This window comes from Lampris incognitus, chromosome 3, assembly GCF_029633865.1.
Source record: "Lampris incognitus isolate fLamInc1 chromosome 3, fLamInc1.hap2, whole genome shotgun sequence".
NCBI lineage: Eukaryota > Metazoa > Chordata > Actinopteri > Lampriformes > Lampridae > Lampris > Lampris incognitus.
This window is the reverse complement of record NC_079213.1, coordinates 72298805-72315387: the sequence shown is the minus strand read 5'-3', so window position 1 is coordinate 72315387 and position 16583 is coordinate 72298805. Positions and strand designations below refer to the sequence as shown.

The window sequence follows — 16583 nt, the reverse complement described above, 5'->3', positions numbered from 1 at the left end:
TATGAAAATCAATTGTTATATACAAAAATAAAGTTAAACTGGGCAAACATTTTAGATCAAGCCCATTGAAAGTACACCTCAATGCAGAAACAAATAGGAATCAGTCTCAAATTTTTGTGATGAAATCATTCTAGTCCTGCTCTTCCTGCCGATTTAAATGACCGGTCCATCCTTGAGTAGTTAAGGAGTCACTCATTCAGAAAGTCTTCCACCAGTTTGTTGAATTCATCAGCAAACCTCAAGTGCAGATTGTGTTTTCCCTCGGGCATCAAATGTAATCTAGATTTTAAAAAGTTACATATCATAAAATTAAAATAAAATACGAAAATAATATAAATAAAATATAATGAATAAAAATACACACATATACACACAACACATACTAAAATATAAAAGCCTAAACATTTCCTCACATATGATTTTCTTTTGTGTATTCTAATTTTGAGGATTCCGTTAAAAAAGTGGTATGTGTGTAAGTGATCTTATTTGTCTGATCTCACCGTGAACCCCTGATGTGTTTGTGGAGATACTGTGGGTGGAAGCTGGGCACCATAGGGTCTTTCTCTCCATGTACAATGAGGGTAGGACAGCTGATCTGAGGCAGGAGCTCCATGCAGATATTCCCTAAACAAAAGACGTCCAATTATAACTGACATTTTAAACATGCAAAATACAAAATGAAATCGTTAGGAATCAGACTTATCTCCATTTTGCTCCTTGTTTGTACAATGGAAAATATGATTCTAAATTACACATTAATGGAAGGAGATTAATATGTTAAACATTTCCCTTTATTTTGAATAATCCCAGTCCACATGCCTTCTGACAAATGTGCTGCATTCCTACTGTACAAAACAGTCCCTTTCAAACAAGGGATTTTACCTTTTAAAAAGGTTTCTAACAAACAGATCACGCCACAAGACTATAAATATGAATATAGTATACATTAATAAGTATAGTATAAATTAATATAGTATAAATGAGTTTGCAATGCCATAAACATCATACCCTCTGGTCTTTTGACAAACTGTGCAATCCCATCCACCCAGGCCTCCCAGGTCTTAGTGAAGAGCTCTACACCATACATCTCTTCCATGGGCTTCCTCATCTTTGCACTCCACTGAGACACATCACGGATTGCTAGGTGAGTGCACGCACGCACGCATGCATGCATGCATGCACGCAAACATGTACACACACACACACACACACACACACAAGGACCATACGTCTTTGGTTACAGGCAAAGACAATGAAACATTTTCATAGAAACTTTGTAGTACTTAGATTACCATTGTAAATGCTGACGTCCTGTTTGGACACATAAGCATTGGATCCCCACACTACCATTTTGTTGACCAGGTCAGGATTCTTGGCAGCTGCAATTAGAGCAGTGATTCCTCCATCACTCCATCCCAGCAGAGAAAACCTGCCAAAGCCCAACGCCTGCCAAAGAAAAGACAAACTGAACTGTTGTATGGTACAACACTAATGCACTGAGTATTGGGGCTTCTGACAAGGTTCAGGCAATGGTGATTTAAAAAGTGGGCAAGTGGGACTACCAGTCCACTTGTTATACCAACTATTTGGCCATAAAAATATTTGGCCATCCTTGTGGTACAATTTTCATTTCTGGGACCAGCATTCTAATGCGTGCTGACACTTTATCCTGCTGTATTTATGTTTCCACGAGGTAGCTTTGCATAATTTCAAATGCTCTTAAGAGTGCTACAAACTGAAACCACAAAGAGAATTTTCTCTGTCTGAATGCACCACAGTATGCTGATGAAATGCCTTATTTGCCAAAAGCTCAAACATATACAACACCGACTTTGTCTCTGTCATAAACTATAGATTTTAAGAAAATGAGAGTGAAAAGAACCTGTCTGTCAATTCCTTTGTTCAGTGTAAAAAGCCCTAAGCAGGTCAACGAATTGGCTATACCTTCATCAGATTCACTGCATCCTTTGCATCCCTCTCAAAGAAGTCTGGGGGGAAGTCTCGCTTAGGTGGACGAGAGTGTCCATAACCACGTGGATCCCAGCCAACTACAGTGAAATATTCCTTGTTCAGAGACTTCAGTTGAGGTCCAAAATCAGTCTGAGTGCTTCCTGTGGTAAGAGATCCACAAAAGGCAACTTTAACATTTAACTAATTTAAGGGGGTACACCATGTATTCCAACATTAGGGGGTGGGGGTTCTCAAAATTCATTTCCTTGGGTAAGTTTGAGTTTTACTGAAAACGCCATTTCTATTGATTTAATAGTATTTTTGACCATTCATCAAAATGAGTCTGGTGCATAAATGTTCCCATCTTTTACATTTAGCCTTTTCAAATAGATGGCTGTTGGTAGCTGAAATTAATATTCTGATCAGTATTTACAAGTTTGAGTGATACTGACTCATTATTAACCATAGAATTGTGTGTGTGTGTGTGTGTGTGTGTGTGTGTGTGTGTGTGTGTGTGTGTGTGTGTGTGTGTGTGTGTGTGTGTGTGTGTGTGTGTGTGTGTTGGGGGGGGGCTGATCATATCTGGATATTTAGGGAGAATGCTCTCCCCAAAGTATGTTACAGTAGAATGAAGAAAGCTGACAGATGAGATGGGGATAGTAAGAGAGAGAGAGACAGAGACAGACATATATATAGAGAGAGACAAACATGTCAACGAAGACATTATGTGGTGTTCGTCTCTTTACCCAGTGCCCCAGGAAGCAGCAGTACAGCATGTTCCCCTCTGCCAGTCTGCTCATAGTAGAGATTCACCCCATTGACGAGCTGTCTACCTGATGTCACTGAGGAGCTAAGGGGAAATAAGACAACCAGCTGTGACGAAGCGCCAAAATGCATATTGAGGACAGAATGGAGTATTGCGGACAGAAATGACCGAAATTAACCCAGTAACACTCCACATGACCAAGTTGGTGATTAAAGATCATATTACAATTGAAACAAAATCGACATATCAATACGTCTCACCGAACTTCAGCCATTCGTTTTGGCATTTACGTGTAGTGGGACGACCGAACACAATACAATTATTTCATGTCACTGGTTTATGACGCCATACCAATATCTTAGACGTAGGTGTACGTCGCCATCTAGTGTATATATATCGAACAACAACTGGAAAATGGCAACGCGTCATTGCCAAACGTGTCAGCAATGGGGGTAATTCTCCCGTAGCGTTTCATTACCAAAATCCATCATAGTAACAAATACATATTCATCTCTGGTCACAGCTGTGACACAGGTAAAAACAAATAAATAAATTCACCAGTGCGATTGGGTTCCTTTCATAACACTCTTGAGCTTAGCCCTGTAGGTGTGAAGCCGTCTTCCGTGTAATATCATCGCCATTTCGTACAGGTTCACGCAAAGAAGCGATGACCTGTTTGTGACAAACGCTGAGGTAGTCTTACACAACACGACAGCGAAAAAATCATTTAGCAGCGTCTCAACTTCACTTCGTTGAAATCGCCTTAGCCTACCACCGACTTGAATACGACACTTTCGACCTATGCCCGCTTACTAAGAACACATTTTAAAGCGAAAGTACGACATTGAAATCCAATTTGGATTCACGTAAGGACAATTCTTAGCGCAGTTTTGTGAAAGACAAACTTCGTTGTCCGTGCTTCAAACTTTGACGCAGTTCCTGAGGTAATGGCTGACCTTCCTCTTTTTGACATGGAATTAGAATTGACTACGGCTGCTTGATGATAATAAGCAAGTGTCTCTCACGCGCTTCTGTCCAACCCGCGCGCGCACACACACACACACGAGACCTTACACTAATATGAATATTTATATGGATAACCTGATTATATAAGCACTGTTCTTGAATGTGATCGTCGTATCTTCATGTCGCTCTAATATTTTGCCACCCACAACGAGGGTAAGCCCAACTCTGCACACAGGCAGTTTTTTGGAAACGCCTCCACACGGCGTTGCCCGTCAGCGTGACTTGTATGGCAAATTAAACCGCACGAACCCAAGACAAACACAAAGACAGAGCTATTAATAGAAATGTGTTATACCTACAGCAAAATTTACTGGAAAAATGATGTACATTTCATTGATTGTCCACATTGTCACTGACAGTGACAACAAAAACAACAAAAGGGAAACGATCTGAGCTAGGCCTACGTGAGAGAAATCTTACTTACTGAGAGTAATGTTTCTTATGCACCTGGGGTCTCTTAAATGCATGGTCAAACAACTACCAAGATGGCATTTACCGTCCACCATATTAGGTGTGGCATTCAGCTCTCCGGCGAATGACAGCTCGGGGATGTGTTGACCCTACAGAGGATCAGCCTTCCTCTGTCCTGATCTGCCGCATCGGAATGGACTTCAACCATCTCTGCCTGGTCGGTATGTGCCTGACTATGGGCCCTTGACCTATTCCTGATCTATATATATCTCCCAAGTGGGTGCTGTTCCACTAAGGTCACATTATGTCATTCCCCAGCAACATACTCTCAATCGAGTTACACTCAGGCCATGACGTTTATCACACGTTGTGTCACAAAATAAAAAACGACTTAGGAGGAAGTCTGAAAACTACATGTCCCAAAATACAACAGCAAGAAGCAGGTCATCTCCTCACGGAGCGGATTTAACTGCAAGCAAAACAATACCGGGCCATTTGATTACCGTTGGTGATGTTTACGATTCCCGAGACTTGAGAATCCATGCTTCCTGTTAGAAATGGACAGATTCGGGTGTTAAAGTGGTGAACTGTACCAAAAGTTGGTGATCTTTGCTGCTGGACATGGGTAATGGAATAAACAAGGTACAGTATGATGTAGTTTGGAAGGGGCTCCTTAAAAACCACACAAGCTGTTGCTCTTTTAGAGATGATCCGAAGAGAGACATTAATAAAAACATCAACGACCCATTCTTTTGGATGACTGTTTTGATTTCCATTCTAAGTTTGCAGCAAGGGCAGTTTTGTTGATACAGATTTTCACTTTATTTTAGGTGCTGCCAGACCTTTATCTCGGAAACATCAAAGGTAAACAGTCTAGTCTCGTGTAATTTGTGAATAGAATTGATTTATTATCAGGATAACATCGTGCAGTGTGTTTCACTTCCTCTTGCAAAATTGGCATGTGGTAAGATGCTTCACGAAGCCTGGTTTCTATGAAGTGAAGAGGTTACAACCTGGAAAAAAAAAGATGTTTTGATTTAGAAAATTAATGACGAAGGGATTTTTTACGTTAGTCTATTTTTGTGCAATTGTACGTGTACGTGTGGGGGGGGGGTTGAGGAGTAAGTCTTTGTTTTTTGTAAAAAGTGATTGACTTGGAGGACCTATATACTGTGGGTGTGTGAGTATTGTCGTTGGTGGGGATACCCCCTGAACATGGGGGGGTCCCTTATGTGCACTATATTCCATGTCTTTCCAGATAAATGCAAAGCAATGAGCAGGTTGTTTTCTCTCTCTCTCTCTCTCTGCACTCTGCACACATGAAACAGACTGCGCAGCTAATGTCTCAAAGAAACCTATTGATTATTTGCATGGTTTTGGTGTGTGATATTTGCTCGTCCATTTTGCCTATCATAAATTACAAATCCTTTGCGCGACACCCAGTCTACACATGTATGAGGAACAACTAGAACTGTGTAAGTTGGTCTGTTGTTGGTGTGTGGTGTGCCAGAGATATGTTGGCTGCTGCAAGTCCCAGTTGTCTGTCAGCAGCTTTGTTGGACATCATCACCTCGAGTCCCCGGAAGCTAATTCATCTCATGCCAAACACACAGAGATGTGCGCTCCATTATCTGACCTATGAATAAATTGCTTACAATGTAACTTTTAAATAATCAGACTTATACTCCTCGTTGAGTCATTTTCAAGTTTTCTAAGTATTTGGAACATTTAGTATATATACTGGGAATATGCATGATATATACTGTTAAACCCTTTACATGCTATGTTCCAAGCAATAATTTGCATACCTTAGAATGCAAATCAGTTTTCATGCTATGTGATGCTATTTTGTATTTAGTGAACTGATAGATTGATGTGATCTTCATCCAGTTTTGTGAGTTGGTTCAGTCTTCTCTAGCCAACATCACATCAGCATCCTGCAAATTTGCAAATTGTGAGAAAAAATGCACCAGGCACATCTGTCCTAGATGAACACATTTTGTTTCCTTTCAAGGAACAAAATTTGATTAGAACATTTACTGTTTCTTGCTTTTGGGCCAAGGTGTTGGACTGTTTTAGAAACACTGGTTTTCCGGTTTTTCTTTCAGTTCAAAACAAGAGCAAACTTATAAGGCCATATTTGCTTGGGAGTGATTTGGGGAGGGGGGGGTTGTTGTTGTTGGGTAGACATGTCTTTATTTAGATGGAACTTACATGCGGGGCAATTTGTGATTGGAGGGAGTGAAAATTTGCGATTTTTCTGTTCTTTTCAACCTGCAGATGCACAAGATAGGGAGCTGTTGGCACAGTACAACATCACCCACATCCTCTCCATCCATGACACAGCTGCACCCATCCTGGAGGTGAGAGGTCATGTCGGTGTGTGTGTGTGCCTGCCCAGCCCTCCTGACCTTGACACCAGCCTGGCCACGTAACATCCAGGTTCATGCCCTGTGTCCATAAAACAACCCACAGTGTGATATTGTTCGACAGGGGACAACGGAGGGATTACTTGGGCCAAGATTCTGGAAACCACTCTGTCTTATCTCTCTGCATCTCTGTGAAATGATATTGACCTCATAGAGGTCACAGGTATCCTTCCTACTCATGATCAGGGTCCGGCCTCTTAGGTATTTATTGTTAGAGACCACTCTGCACATGCTTTTGTCTGAGAATAGGATTTAGTGCATTAAACTTTACATAAAATCTCTCTTGTTCGTATTCGGTATTCTTTACAAGCTATGGACAAAGGGGGAAAAAACTGTCGCGGGAGTCAAACTTTCTTATTCTCGTTCTTGTTCAGAGAACGTCTGACTTGACGTATCAGTCACAACACTGGGAATTCACCTGGCGTTCTCTGGCTAAAGGTGATGAAGCATTTATTTGTAGAGGCCTACTGTATAGCTGAGACTGGCTGACGAGGTGTTTGACCGAGTCAAGTACGCATGAAGGTTTATCTAAATGAAAATTCAACTGTAGGTCCTTTTAGCTCGGTTGACCAGCACTAAGAAAAACCAACAAAGTCAATAACGATTTATAATTATCACTTCCTCAAAGATTTTTTGTAACACTTTACAATAAGGATACATTAATTAACCATTAGTTAATGTTGTAGTAAGAATTAGCTAACAGTAATGTGTAATTGCTCGCTAATGTTAGCTAGTACCTTAATTAACCTGTAAATTAGTAAATGTTAACAAGAGACATTTGTTAGCAGTTACTTAATGCTTATTATTGCATTAATTAACTGTTGGCTACTGTAGTTAACTGTTAATTAACTGTTAGCTAATGCTTATTACTGCATAATTAATGTTAATTAGTGCACCCTTATTGTAAACTGTTTTCCACATGGTGCTACATTTACAAGTTATTTGTGCTTGAAAGCTTCTTCTGTGTTTGTATGTGTTTTGCCCAAGTGTCCTGACTAAATGAATTAGTAAGTAAAGAAGCACTAAAAAGAGGGAAGTGAGTTTGCTGAACTATCTAAAAAAAAACCGTTTCGTTATTTTCCCGAGGTGGTCCTACCTGCTCAACACAGCCGTTTGACTTTTCTGTAATAGTGTGTTACATATAAACATATGGAATTATATACACAAATCAATAATCCGTTCACTCATCTGATTGTGTATTTTCACATCTTCACATGCTTCGAAACAAACCGCTGGCCGTGTCCCCACATTTTCTCTATTCTGTTGTTGTTTGGCCATTTCTTGGTAGGCTTTACGTCAGGAAGAATACAGTCAAGTTGTTCAAAGCCAACTTTCACAACTTTCATCTTTTCTTGTTGAAAGCAAGTCTGAAAATCCTGCAGAGATTTCATACACTTTCTCCATTCATGGTAGCATGTCAGTGTATTTTCACAACTATTAAACTGAAGAGAAACAGCAACTTCTATTACGGTATCACTACCCAGACTGGTCAACCACTAAGACTTTCCAAAAGGTTTTTCTTCAAAATAAGCTTCAGCCTTCAAATACACTTTAGATGTGGATGTGTGCTGCTACTGCTTCAGCTTCTTTCTGTCTGCATGGTTTGAACTTGATAACGGACTGCTCCGTTAGCCAATCATAACATATCGGTGTAAAATGATGCAGAATGGCATATTGGTGACTCAGGTTTATCTTCCATCTATTGACTAATGACCAGATGGATGGTCTATTTGCATACCCAACAGACAGCCTTCTCACATAACGATTTCTTGGAAGGTGGCTTGGCGGTTCCTGACAGAGGAAGGTATGGGTGGCAAAATCTTTATGGTTGGATGCGCCACTTGCACCGTTACATCAGTTACCAGAATCATATCAATTGACCATATCAATTGATAACCTGTTTTTAAAGGAAACAAAAATCTCAAAATACCAAATAACTCCCAGGGACTACAAAAAAATCAGTACCATTTACACATTCCCACTTCTTCCGATTCATTACAAATGCTTACAAGGTTTTGGTGCAAGGTTTTAATAATTTGTGTCTGGTTGGGTTGGATTTTGTAAAAATTATATATGATTCATTTTAATGAAAGGAGTGTGTGTGCGTGTGCACGGCTGCGTTTGTGCTTACATCCGTAAGTGCATTTGCGTGAGTTTGTGCTTATGCACATGCACTTGCTTGTATGTTTGTATGCGTGCACACTTGCATATATATATATGTATATGTATATATATATATGTGTGTGTGTGTGCGTGTAGGCTGACCCATACGGCTCCCATCGCTTAGGGTGTCCCAGAGGGCTCTGGGACTTTTGCAGAGGTGCAGTCATAACAGGACAAGGTGGTTTCTGTCCACTGGGGCTATGTGTGTGCTGTCAGCTGCCAGGTGCATATTGCACAAAACACGCAGAGACACGTACTTACTTACATATGTACTTAAATATACACAGAGACAAACTGTCCTGTCATGATCCATTAGCAAAAGGGTCACAGGGGGCAAGTCTTTGGGGACTGTCCCTCTCAGCAAACAGAAAGAGGAAGAAGGTAGACCCTGGCACTCAAACTTTAGTTTGTCTCCCCTTTAATATCAACTGTTGTTGATAAACACTGCACAATAATGAGTCAGTAATGTGCAATACAATTGCTTTTCTGCAGATCACTTGTGTTATTGTCGAGTGGAGTCTGAACTATTCTGTACAACGAGCTTTTTTGCACAATATGCATTTATCTCCCCACATAGGAAAAGACATACCTTTGTATATCTGCTTCAGATCACTCAAAGCAAAAATTGTAAGTACCCCATGTGTAAAGAATGTTCTCCAATGATTTTATGCCTGTCATCCAATGCTGTGTGTAGTCCAAGTATCACCCTTGTGTCATAGTTTTCTTATGTACTTATATATTCTCATTAGGAGCCAGTACTTCAGGGACAGTATCGTTTTCATCCATGAGACCCGACTGAAAGGAGAAGGTGTCCTCGTCCACTGGTGCGTGAAGACATCCTAAAAATCCAAAAACTAAACCAACCAAATAAGTCTGTTCTCATTAGTTGAATGAGTTATGACGTTAATGTGAGAGCTACCATTTCTCATTTCTTTTCTTTTAAGATAAAATATATTGTACCTGTCACAGAATGTGCTATTCAGTTGGCTATTCTGATGACCTTTTGGCCTGTGGGCTTTCAAAAGAGGAGGTGAAACCTTGAGCACGTGTTTCAAGACTATCAGGGGAGCAAATTATATGTCCAAAGTCAAAATGAAATACAAAACACTCAACTCCCCTGACAAGTCCAGTTGAGTGTTTTGTATTTCATTTTGACATCTCACTACCTGGTTGGCTGAAATGAATTACAGACAGGTGACAAATTAAAGGAGAAACCAACTTAAAGTGTCTTAGTAAGGTGTTGGTCCACCACGAGCCTCCAGAACAGCTTCAGTGCTCCTTGTCATAGATTCTACAAGTCTCTGAATTCTACTGGAGGGATGGACACCATTCTTCCAAAAGATATTCCCTCATTTGGTGTTTTGATGATGGTGGTGGAGAGTGCTGTCTAACACGTCGGTCCAAAATCTCCCATAGGTGTTCAATTGGGTTGTGATCTGGTGACTGTGAAGGTCATAGCATATAATTTACATAATTTTCATACTCAAACCATTCAGTGACCCCTCGTTCCATATGAATGGGGGCATTGTCATCCTGGAAGAGACCACTCCCATCAGGATAGAGATGTCTCATCATAGGATAAAGGTGATCCCTCAGAATAACTTTGTATTGATTTGTGGTGACCCTTCCCTCTAAGGGGACAAGTGGACCCAAACCATGCCAGGAAAATTATCCCCACATCATAACAGAGCCCCTGGGCCCCCTCACTGTAGGGGTCAAGTATTCAACTTTTTCCTTTAATTTGTCACCCATCTCTATCTAAAGATCACCTGTTTACGAATACTACTATAGGTACAAGGAATATAAGAGATCATCAAATTTCCTTGCACCTGCAGTCATTTATTCATCTGAGCGCAACCTGTTCATCTGTTCATTTTTGAGAATTTGAGGCTGAGACTCCTCTCAATTCAAAACTCCAAAACCAGGGTGACCTTTTCCAGAAAAAGAGTTTTACTTAGCCACCCAAAACCAATCAAAATCAGAATCAGAATACTTTATTCTTCCCTGAGGGGAAATTGTGTATTGAGGGCAAGAAAAGTTGCCCCCAAGCCAAACATCCATTTGATAGTCCCATGAGAAAAAAAAAAGAGTTTAAGTCTTCCTCTAAAGTACTGTATGGTGCAGCGTGGCAGGCGTGTCCCGTAGCGTGACGCTGGTGGTGGCCTACATCATGACGGTGACAGGACGGGGCTGGATGGAGTCCTTGGCAGCTGTGAGGGCAGCCAGGCCATGTGCCGGGCCCAACCTGGGCTTCCTACGCCAGCTGGAGGAATTTGAAAATTCAGAATTGGCAGAAGTAAGTGATAACGTTTTCTCATCTCCTTTCTCTGGTCTCCTGTCAACAGTCTTCCCCTTTTTCGCCCTTAATCGACTTACTTTCACTTCATCCTCTCAATTCCACATTGGTGGCCATTTTCTTTTTATGTTTGTTTTAATGCAATCTCCCTGCTTATCCCTGTTTACCCTCTCCAGTATAGAGCATGGTGGATGGATAGGTATGGTAAGATCTCATTCAATGACGATGATGACATCATCGCCCTTATGACCCGGAAATCCCAGCCCAGCGGCAGCAACTAGTATCACTTCTCCACTGGCCAAAAGTAGCATCTGAGTTAACCAGAGACTCTCCTTTCCCGCTTCCCACCTACTTCTATTCCTACCAGATGCTGCCCATCTACAGGTGCAATCGAGCCCTGGGTGCTTCACTATGACTGTGTGGGATGACTCGCCGCTAAACCTATTTTGTATACTGTCTGCTATCAAGAAATTGCACCTCAGTGATTTTAAATTTAGAGAGTGGGCCATGTCAAATCCCTATAGATCTAACTCGCCTGTCATATACGTGGGGAATTTTTCAGACAAGACATTAAGACATTGGACTGAAGACCTCCTCGCCCCCACAACTGTCAAAACAACATGCAAGGCCAGTCAAGCAGAAAACTAAGGAAACGCGTACATACAACCTCCAGAGTGAAGACACTGCTATTCAATTATGTGTATACCTTCTCCTCTGTGTGTGTGTGTGTGTGTGTGTGTGTGTGTGTGTGTGTGTGTGTGTGTGTGTGTGTGTGTGTGTGTGTGTGTGTGTGTGTGTGTGTGTGTGTGTGTGTGTGTGTGTGTGTATAACATATGTGATATATTAGAATTATTCAGTTATTCCCCCCAACAAAAGAGACTGTGAGTTGTTGGAAAGTTTCGAGAGACCCACCAGTATCGACATTCAGTTGTGGCCTATATTGCTTTGACGCTTTGACTGTACTTTGACTTGGACTGAGCTTTTTTCAGAGGCTCTGTGCCAAGGAGAAAACTTTAAAAGAAAAAGGAAAGAAAAATGTGGTTATTACATAAAAAGCGACATTAATTGTCACACATCATCGGCTTGTGAACGCAACCTGAATCACTGGCACAGGACCTGTTGAAAATGAGTGTAATATTTAAAGCTTTCTTTTTTATTGCCATTTACATATATGGGTGTTTTGTTGTAACGACAATAAACTGAGCTGAACTGAATTAAAGTGGAGTTATTTGAATTAAACTGAACCGAAATAAATGGGGATCAAGGCTGCTCAAGGCGGACGCGTTGGTACACGTTCATTCCACGAAACCGGTACAATTTGAGTCCCTCTGACCTTTTTAAGTGTATTTTATCTATTGGGTCACCAAAATCTATTTTCAAAAGTTTTTATATCAATTGAAATGTCCCCTTTAATCAAGTGTAAAAAACATTACATAAATGTTATGTTTATATCAGAAATTATCTTGTTTTTTCAGTTGACACCTCCTATTTTCTCATGTCCCTCATGGCCTTCGATGAAAGTGTACTTGGGATACGACTAATAAAATTAGAAAAAAGTCCATACATTTTGCTATGCCCATAAACAACTATCAGTGATTTTTTGCTGGTAATGTTGGGTTTTTTTTCGAAATAAATGAACGATTATTCATTAAAATCACATAATTTAGTTCTGTACCTCAGTTACCCTCAACCCCGTTACACAAATCATTCTCCCCCCATAAAAATAATGAACAGATCTTTATGTGACAACAGGAACAGGAAGTGACATCCTAGAAGTCTTCTATACAACACGGTGCAGAAACAGGCAAGTGGCTAGCTTCTTTTACTATATTTCAGTCATTTATCTTGTGATATTGTGGTCGTCAAGCCCAACGACTCAACACTGTTACATGAAAAAAAGAGGGAAAACTACTACTTGTGAAAATTATCTTTGTTATTTCAACAATATATACGATTTCTTAATCTCATGCATGCCATGTGCTCTCCTGATATTCACCACATGTAGAGCAGCAGCCATTTTGAGAAAAAATCACATCCCGTCACACTCAATCCTGTTACTTGTTTGATTTTAACGGGGCTGCGAGATTGTGACGGGATTATGTTTTTAACACTTTGGTTGTCACGTTATCCAATTATTTAAACGAATTTTTATATTTGATCAACATTCTTATACCACATGCATGTTGAATGTAATAATGCCCATGTTAAAGCTATGTGTGCGTGCATGCGTGTGTGTGCAAGCGTGTATGTGTGAGCACATGCACCTGTGTGTGTGCACGTGTGTGTGTGTGCATGTGCGTAAGTGAGGTATCTTTTTATCCCTTTAATAAGCCTAATAAGCTTATTAGAATTACATTATTGGAAAGGGTTTTCTATTCTTGGCAGACAAAATTTCTGCCTAGATTACCACATCTCAGTCTTCAGTAAATTGCTCTGAAAGAATGTTTGATTTAATTATATCAATTTAACATCTACAGACATCTATGACTCCATGATGGCACCAACAACAGCAGCAAAAAGGCCGAGGCGGTATCGTGCATGCCTAAACGCTGATCCTGAAAGAAGGGAGAAATATCTGCAGAGTGAACGCCAGAGATGGAGAAAAGATGTAGAGACAGGGGGGGAAAGGAATCAATGACTTAAGTGAAAGAGAACAGCGGCAGAAAGGTAAAAAGTGGAGAGCAGCTTACAAAAGAAGCAAGGAGAGGAGAGAAGCACTGAGGAACTTAACCACTCAGCTAACAGCAAATTGCCCCATAAACCCCAGGATCAGGAAGACATTGCTGTTCCACCAATCACTGATTAAAGCCATCAGTAACAAATATCAGCAGGCCACTAAAGAAAGGGAAAGACAACTAATTGCAAAAGTGATAATAGGGAGAATTGTCAAAAAATACAGGTTACAGAGAGTTCCTGCTGATTCCCTAGGCTTTTCGAGTAAGCGTTGGCAACATATAAGGAGAGTCTTAACATTGAAAGGAAGAAGACCAACAGGTTCACTGAGGAATTCAAGAAGAGAGTGATGATGTTCTATGTAAGAGATGACATCAGTAGGATCACAACAGGGACCAAACAAACACTCACAAGGAACAAAGTCAAGATGCAGAAACGGTTCCTAGTGGATACACTGAAAAATCTTCACAGAAGATTTTTATCAGAGAACTCGGAAGAAAATATCTCATATTCTGTGTTGAGCCATCTTCGACATTTTTGGGTTGTTAATCCACCGATCTCCGAGCGAGACACATGCATGTGTAAGTTGCATGAAAATCTTGAGTTTTGTGGCTGAGAAGCTCAATCAGCTTAAACTTATTGAGACTGCCAATCTTGAAAACTTGGTAGAGAAGGTGTGCTGCAACTCATCCAACAACAGCTGCATGTGTGGAGAGTGTGTCCACTGCAAGGACAAGAGTGTCCCAATCTCCAGTACAAAAGATACAAACGTATTTTTTACCCAGTGGGTGACAGAAGAGAAGGAGATGGATAAAAAGAAAGAGGGAGAAGAGAGGTCAACTGTCAAGGTCACCTTCAAGAAATCTGTGGAGTGCACACAAGAGCACCTCACTGACCTGTTCCACATCTACCTAAAGCAGTTCAAATGGCATCACTTCAGCATCAAGCAGCAGTATGCCTTCTGCCGAGAGCTGAAGAAGAACACGTCAGGGGAAGAGGCCTTGATACATATTGACTTTTCAAAAAACTACAGCTGTAAATACAGCTCCCAGATTCAAGCAGTCCACTTCGGGGCTTCACACCAGCAGGCCACCCTGCATACGGGGGTGCTGTATGTTGGTGGAAAACCAGAGCCTGTGTGCTTCAGCACGGTCTCCCCCAACAGACATAAAGTCCCTCCAGCAATATGGCAACACCTCAATCCAGTGCTGGATTACCTTCAGGCCACACATCCACAAGTGTCTGTGCTGCACTTTTTTAGCGATGGCCCATGTGCTCAGTACAAACAACGAGGTAACTTCTTCCCTTTTAGCACACGATTGGACAGAAGAGGATTCAACGCTGGCTCTTGGAATTTTTTCGAGGCTTGTCACAGAAAAGGAGCACCGGATGGCACTGGGGGAGCCTTAAAAAGAATGGCTGACATGATGGTGGCGAAGGGCCATGATATCCCGGATGCACACGAGCTGTTCAAGGCCTTGATTGAGACAAACACAACAGTGAAACTGTTCTTCGTGAAGAGTGAGGATTTTGAGAAAGCAATGGAGAAAATGCCAAAGCAGATACCAGCAGTACTGGGAACAATGAGAATCCACCAGTTGATTACTCTGGCTCCAGGAGAACTGATACATTGTGATGTCAGCTGCATGTGCGCAACAAGGTGGCGATCCAAGGAAAAGACACACACACAGACACATCCCAAAAGCAAGTTATATGTTTTATTTTTGATGAACTGATGACCTATTCAGTCAGGTTACAATATTTTAATGTATGATGTGTTGTTATCGTCGTTGTTTTTGCTTTGGGTTAATAAAACTCAGTTCAATTGCGATTTATATCTATTGCCCTTCTTAAATGGTTACATAATGAAATACACAATGTTTATAGAAAATCTTAGTGAATTTGAGAGTTAAAAACATTTATATGTTAAGCTGTATTTGTCTCTTCAACCCTGTTACCATCTTCAACCCTGTTACCCTAGTCTCAACCCAGTCACACCTACATTTTTATTAATAATTTCTTTAAGTTTATGAAAAAGTAATTTAACCTTTTTTGAACTCTGTCTGACATGTTTACAGCAATCATAAGAATATTGATTTTAGTCCAAATTCTGAAGTTAAACCACATCTTTGATGAAAAATGACGAGGTCGCTGTCACAAAAAGGGCCCATTTCAGGCTTTAGTGTAGCAAAAGTGTGATTTTATGTAATTTTTATATTTGCAATTATTGAATTAGGGTGAGGGACATCTGATTAATATAAAAATGTTGATTTCATTACAAATACATCTTATAATCATATTCAGACAGCTTCCATAGTGTCCATAACAGGGCTGTAGACTAATAGTGCCCATATCATAAAATAATGACCAATAATATAGGGATTTGATGCCTGAGATGGGAAAATATGTTTTTCTGGAAGTTAAACGTGTCCTTAATGTCGCGGGGTGTTCAGAAAAGTAATACATTTTGTTCAAAAATCGGAAAATGTCGAAGTCCAAATCGTACGGGTTTCGTGGAATGACTCCTATATAAGAGTTTGTATTGTCACAGATTTTGACTTTTTAATTTCAGCCTCTTGGCATTTCAAAGAAATGTTTCCTCTCCGTCTACGCTGAAAATATCGCCCATTTTCCACGTGGCGGGTGTGAGAGCCGCCGGCTGACGAGTACCAGGGTTTCCCCGTGTATACTTACGGTACAGACTCGGTCGTCTGGTGCACCGATAAGATTCACAGAACGGGTCAGGTGCGTTCACAACAGCAGCATCCTCTCTGCTGTCTCCGCCCATTAACCATGAGTTTGATTTAAGCGGGCTCGGCGTATTGATGACTTCTGAGTGACGCTGATTGATTTCAAAACTTGACGGGTT

The 16583-nt window shown here is 40.7% G+C and overlaps 2 protein-coding genes across 3 annotated transcripts; one reads left to right on the top strand and one right to left on the bottom strand.

The window, feature by feature from the left end:
• Positions 1–13: 13 nt before the first annotated feature.
• bphl (biphenyl hydrolase like) lies at positions 14–3494 on the bottom strand. Of its 2 annotated transcripts, none has more exons than XM_056277010.1 (7): positions 3275–3494; positions 2697–2800; positions 1945–2111; positions 1293–1446; positions 1009–1140; positions 501–624; positions 14–279 (listed from the first exon to the last, which is right to left on the bottom strand). In XM_056277010.1, exons 1-7 carry the CDS (start codon positions 3355–3357, stop codon positions 189–191), a joined length of 855 nt encoding a protein of 284 aa, XP_056132985.1. In that variant the 5' UTR covers positions 3358–3494; the 3' UTR covers positions 14–188. The 2 variants fall into 2 exon arrangements, with proteins under 2 accessions (XP_056132985.1, XP_056132986.1); XM_056277011.1 differs by lacking the exon at positions 3275–3494 and adding an exon at positions 2977–2994.
• A 919-nt stretch (positions 3495–4413) lies between these two features.
• Positions 4414–12280, top strand: LOC130110037 (dual specificity protein phosphatase 22-B-like). Its single transcript, XM_056277012.1, has 7 exons — positions 4414–4795; positions 4984–5017; positions 6434–6516; positions 9323–9372; positions 9495–9569; positions 10870–11041; positions 11218–12280. The coding sequence occupies exons 1-7, from the start codon at positions 4775–4777 to the stop codon at positions 11320–11322; spliced, it is 540 nt and encodes a 179-aa protein (XP_056132987.1). The 5' UTR covers positions 4414–4774; the 3' UTR covers positions 11323–12280.
• The last annotated feature ends 4303 nt before the right edge of the window (positions 12281–16583 follow it).

Coding starts and splice junctions, on each gene's coding strand:
- LOC130110037 (XM_056277012.1), top strand. CDS start 4,775: ATGGGTAATGGAATAAACAAG. Junction 5,018..6,433: donor TTATCTCGGAAACATCAAAG/GTAAACAGTCTA, acceptor TTCAACCTGCAG/ATGCACAAGATAGGGAGCTG. Junction 9,570..10,869: donor GAAGGTGTCCTCGTCCACTG/GTGCGTGAAGAC, acceptor TGTATGGTGCAG/CGTGGCAGGCGTGTCCCGTA.
- bphl (XM_056277010.1), bottom strand. CDS start 3,357: ATGGCGATGATATTACACGGAAGACGGCTTCACACCTACAGGGCTAAG. Junction 2,801..3,274: donor AAAGGAACCCAATCGCACTG/GTGAATTTATTT, acceptor ATTTCCCCTTAG/CTCCTCAGTGACATCAGGTA. Junction 1,141..1,292: donor GGACGTCAGCATTTACAATG/GTAATCTAAGTA, acceptor GCACTCACCTAG/CAATCCGTGATGTGTCTCAG.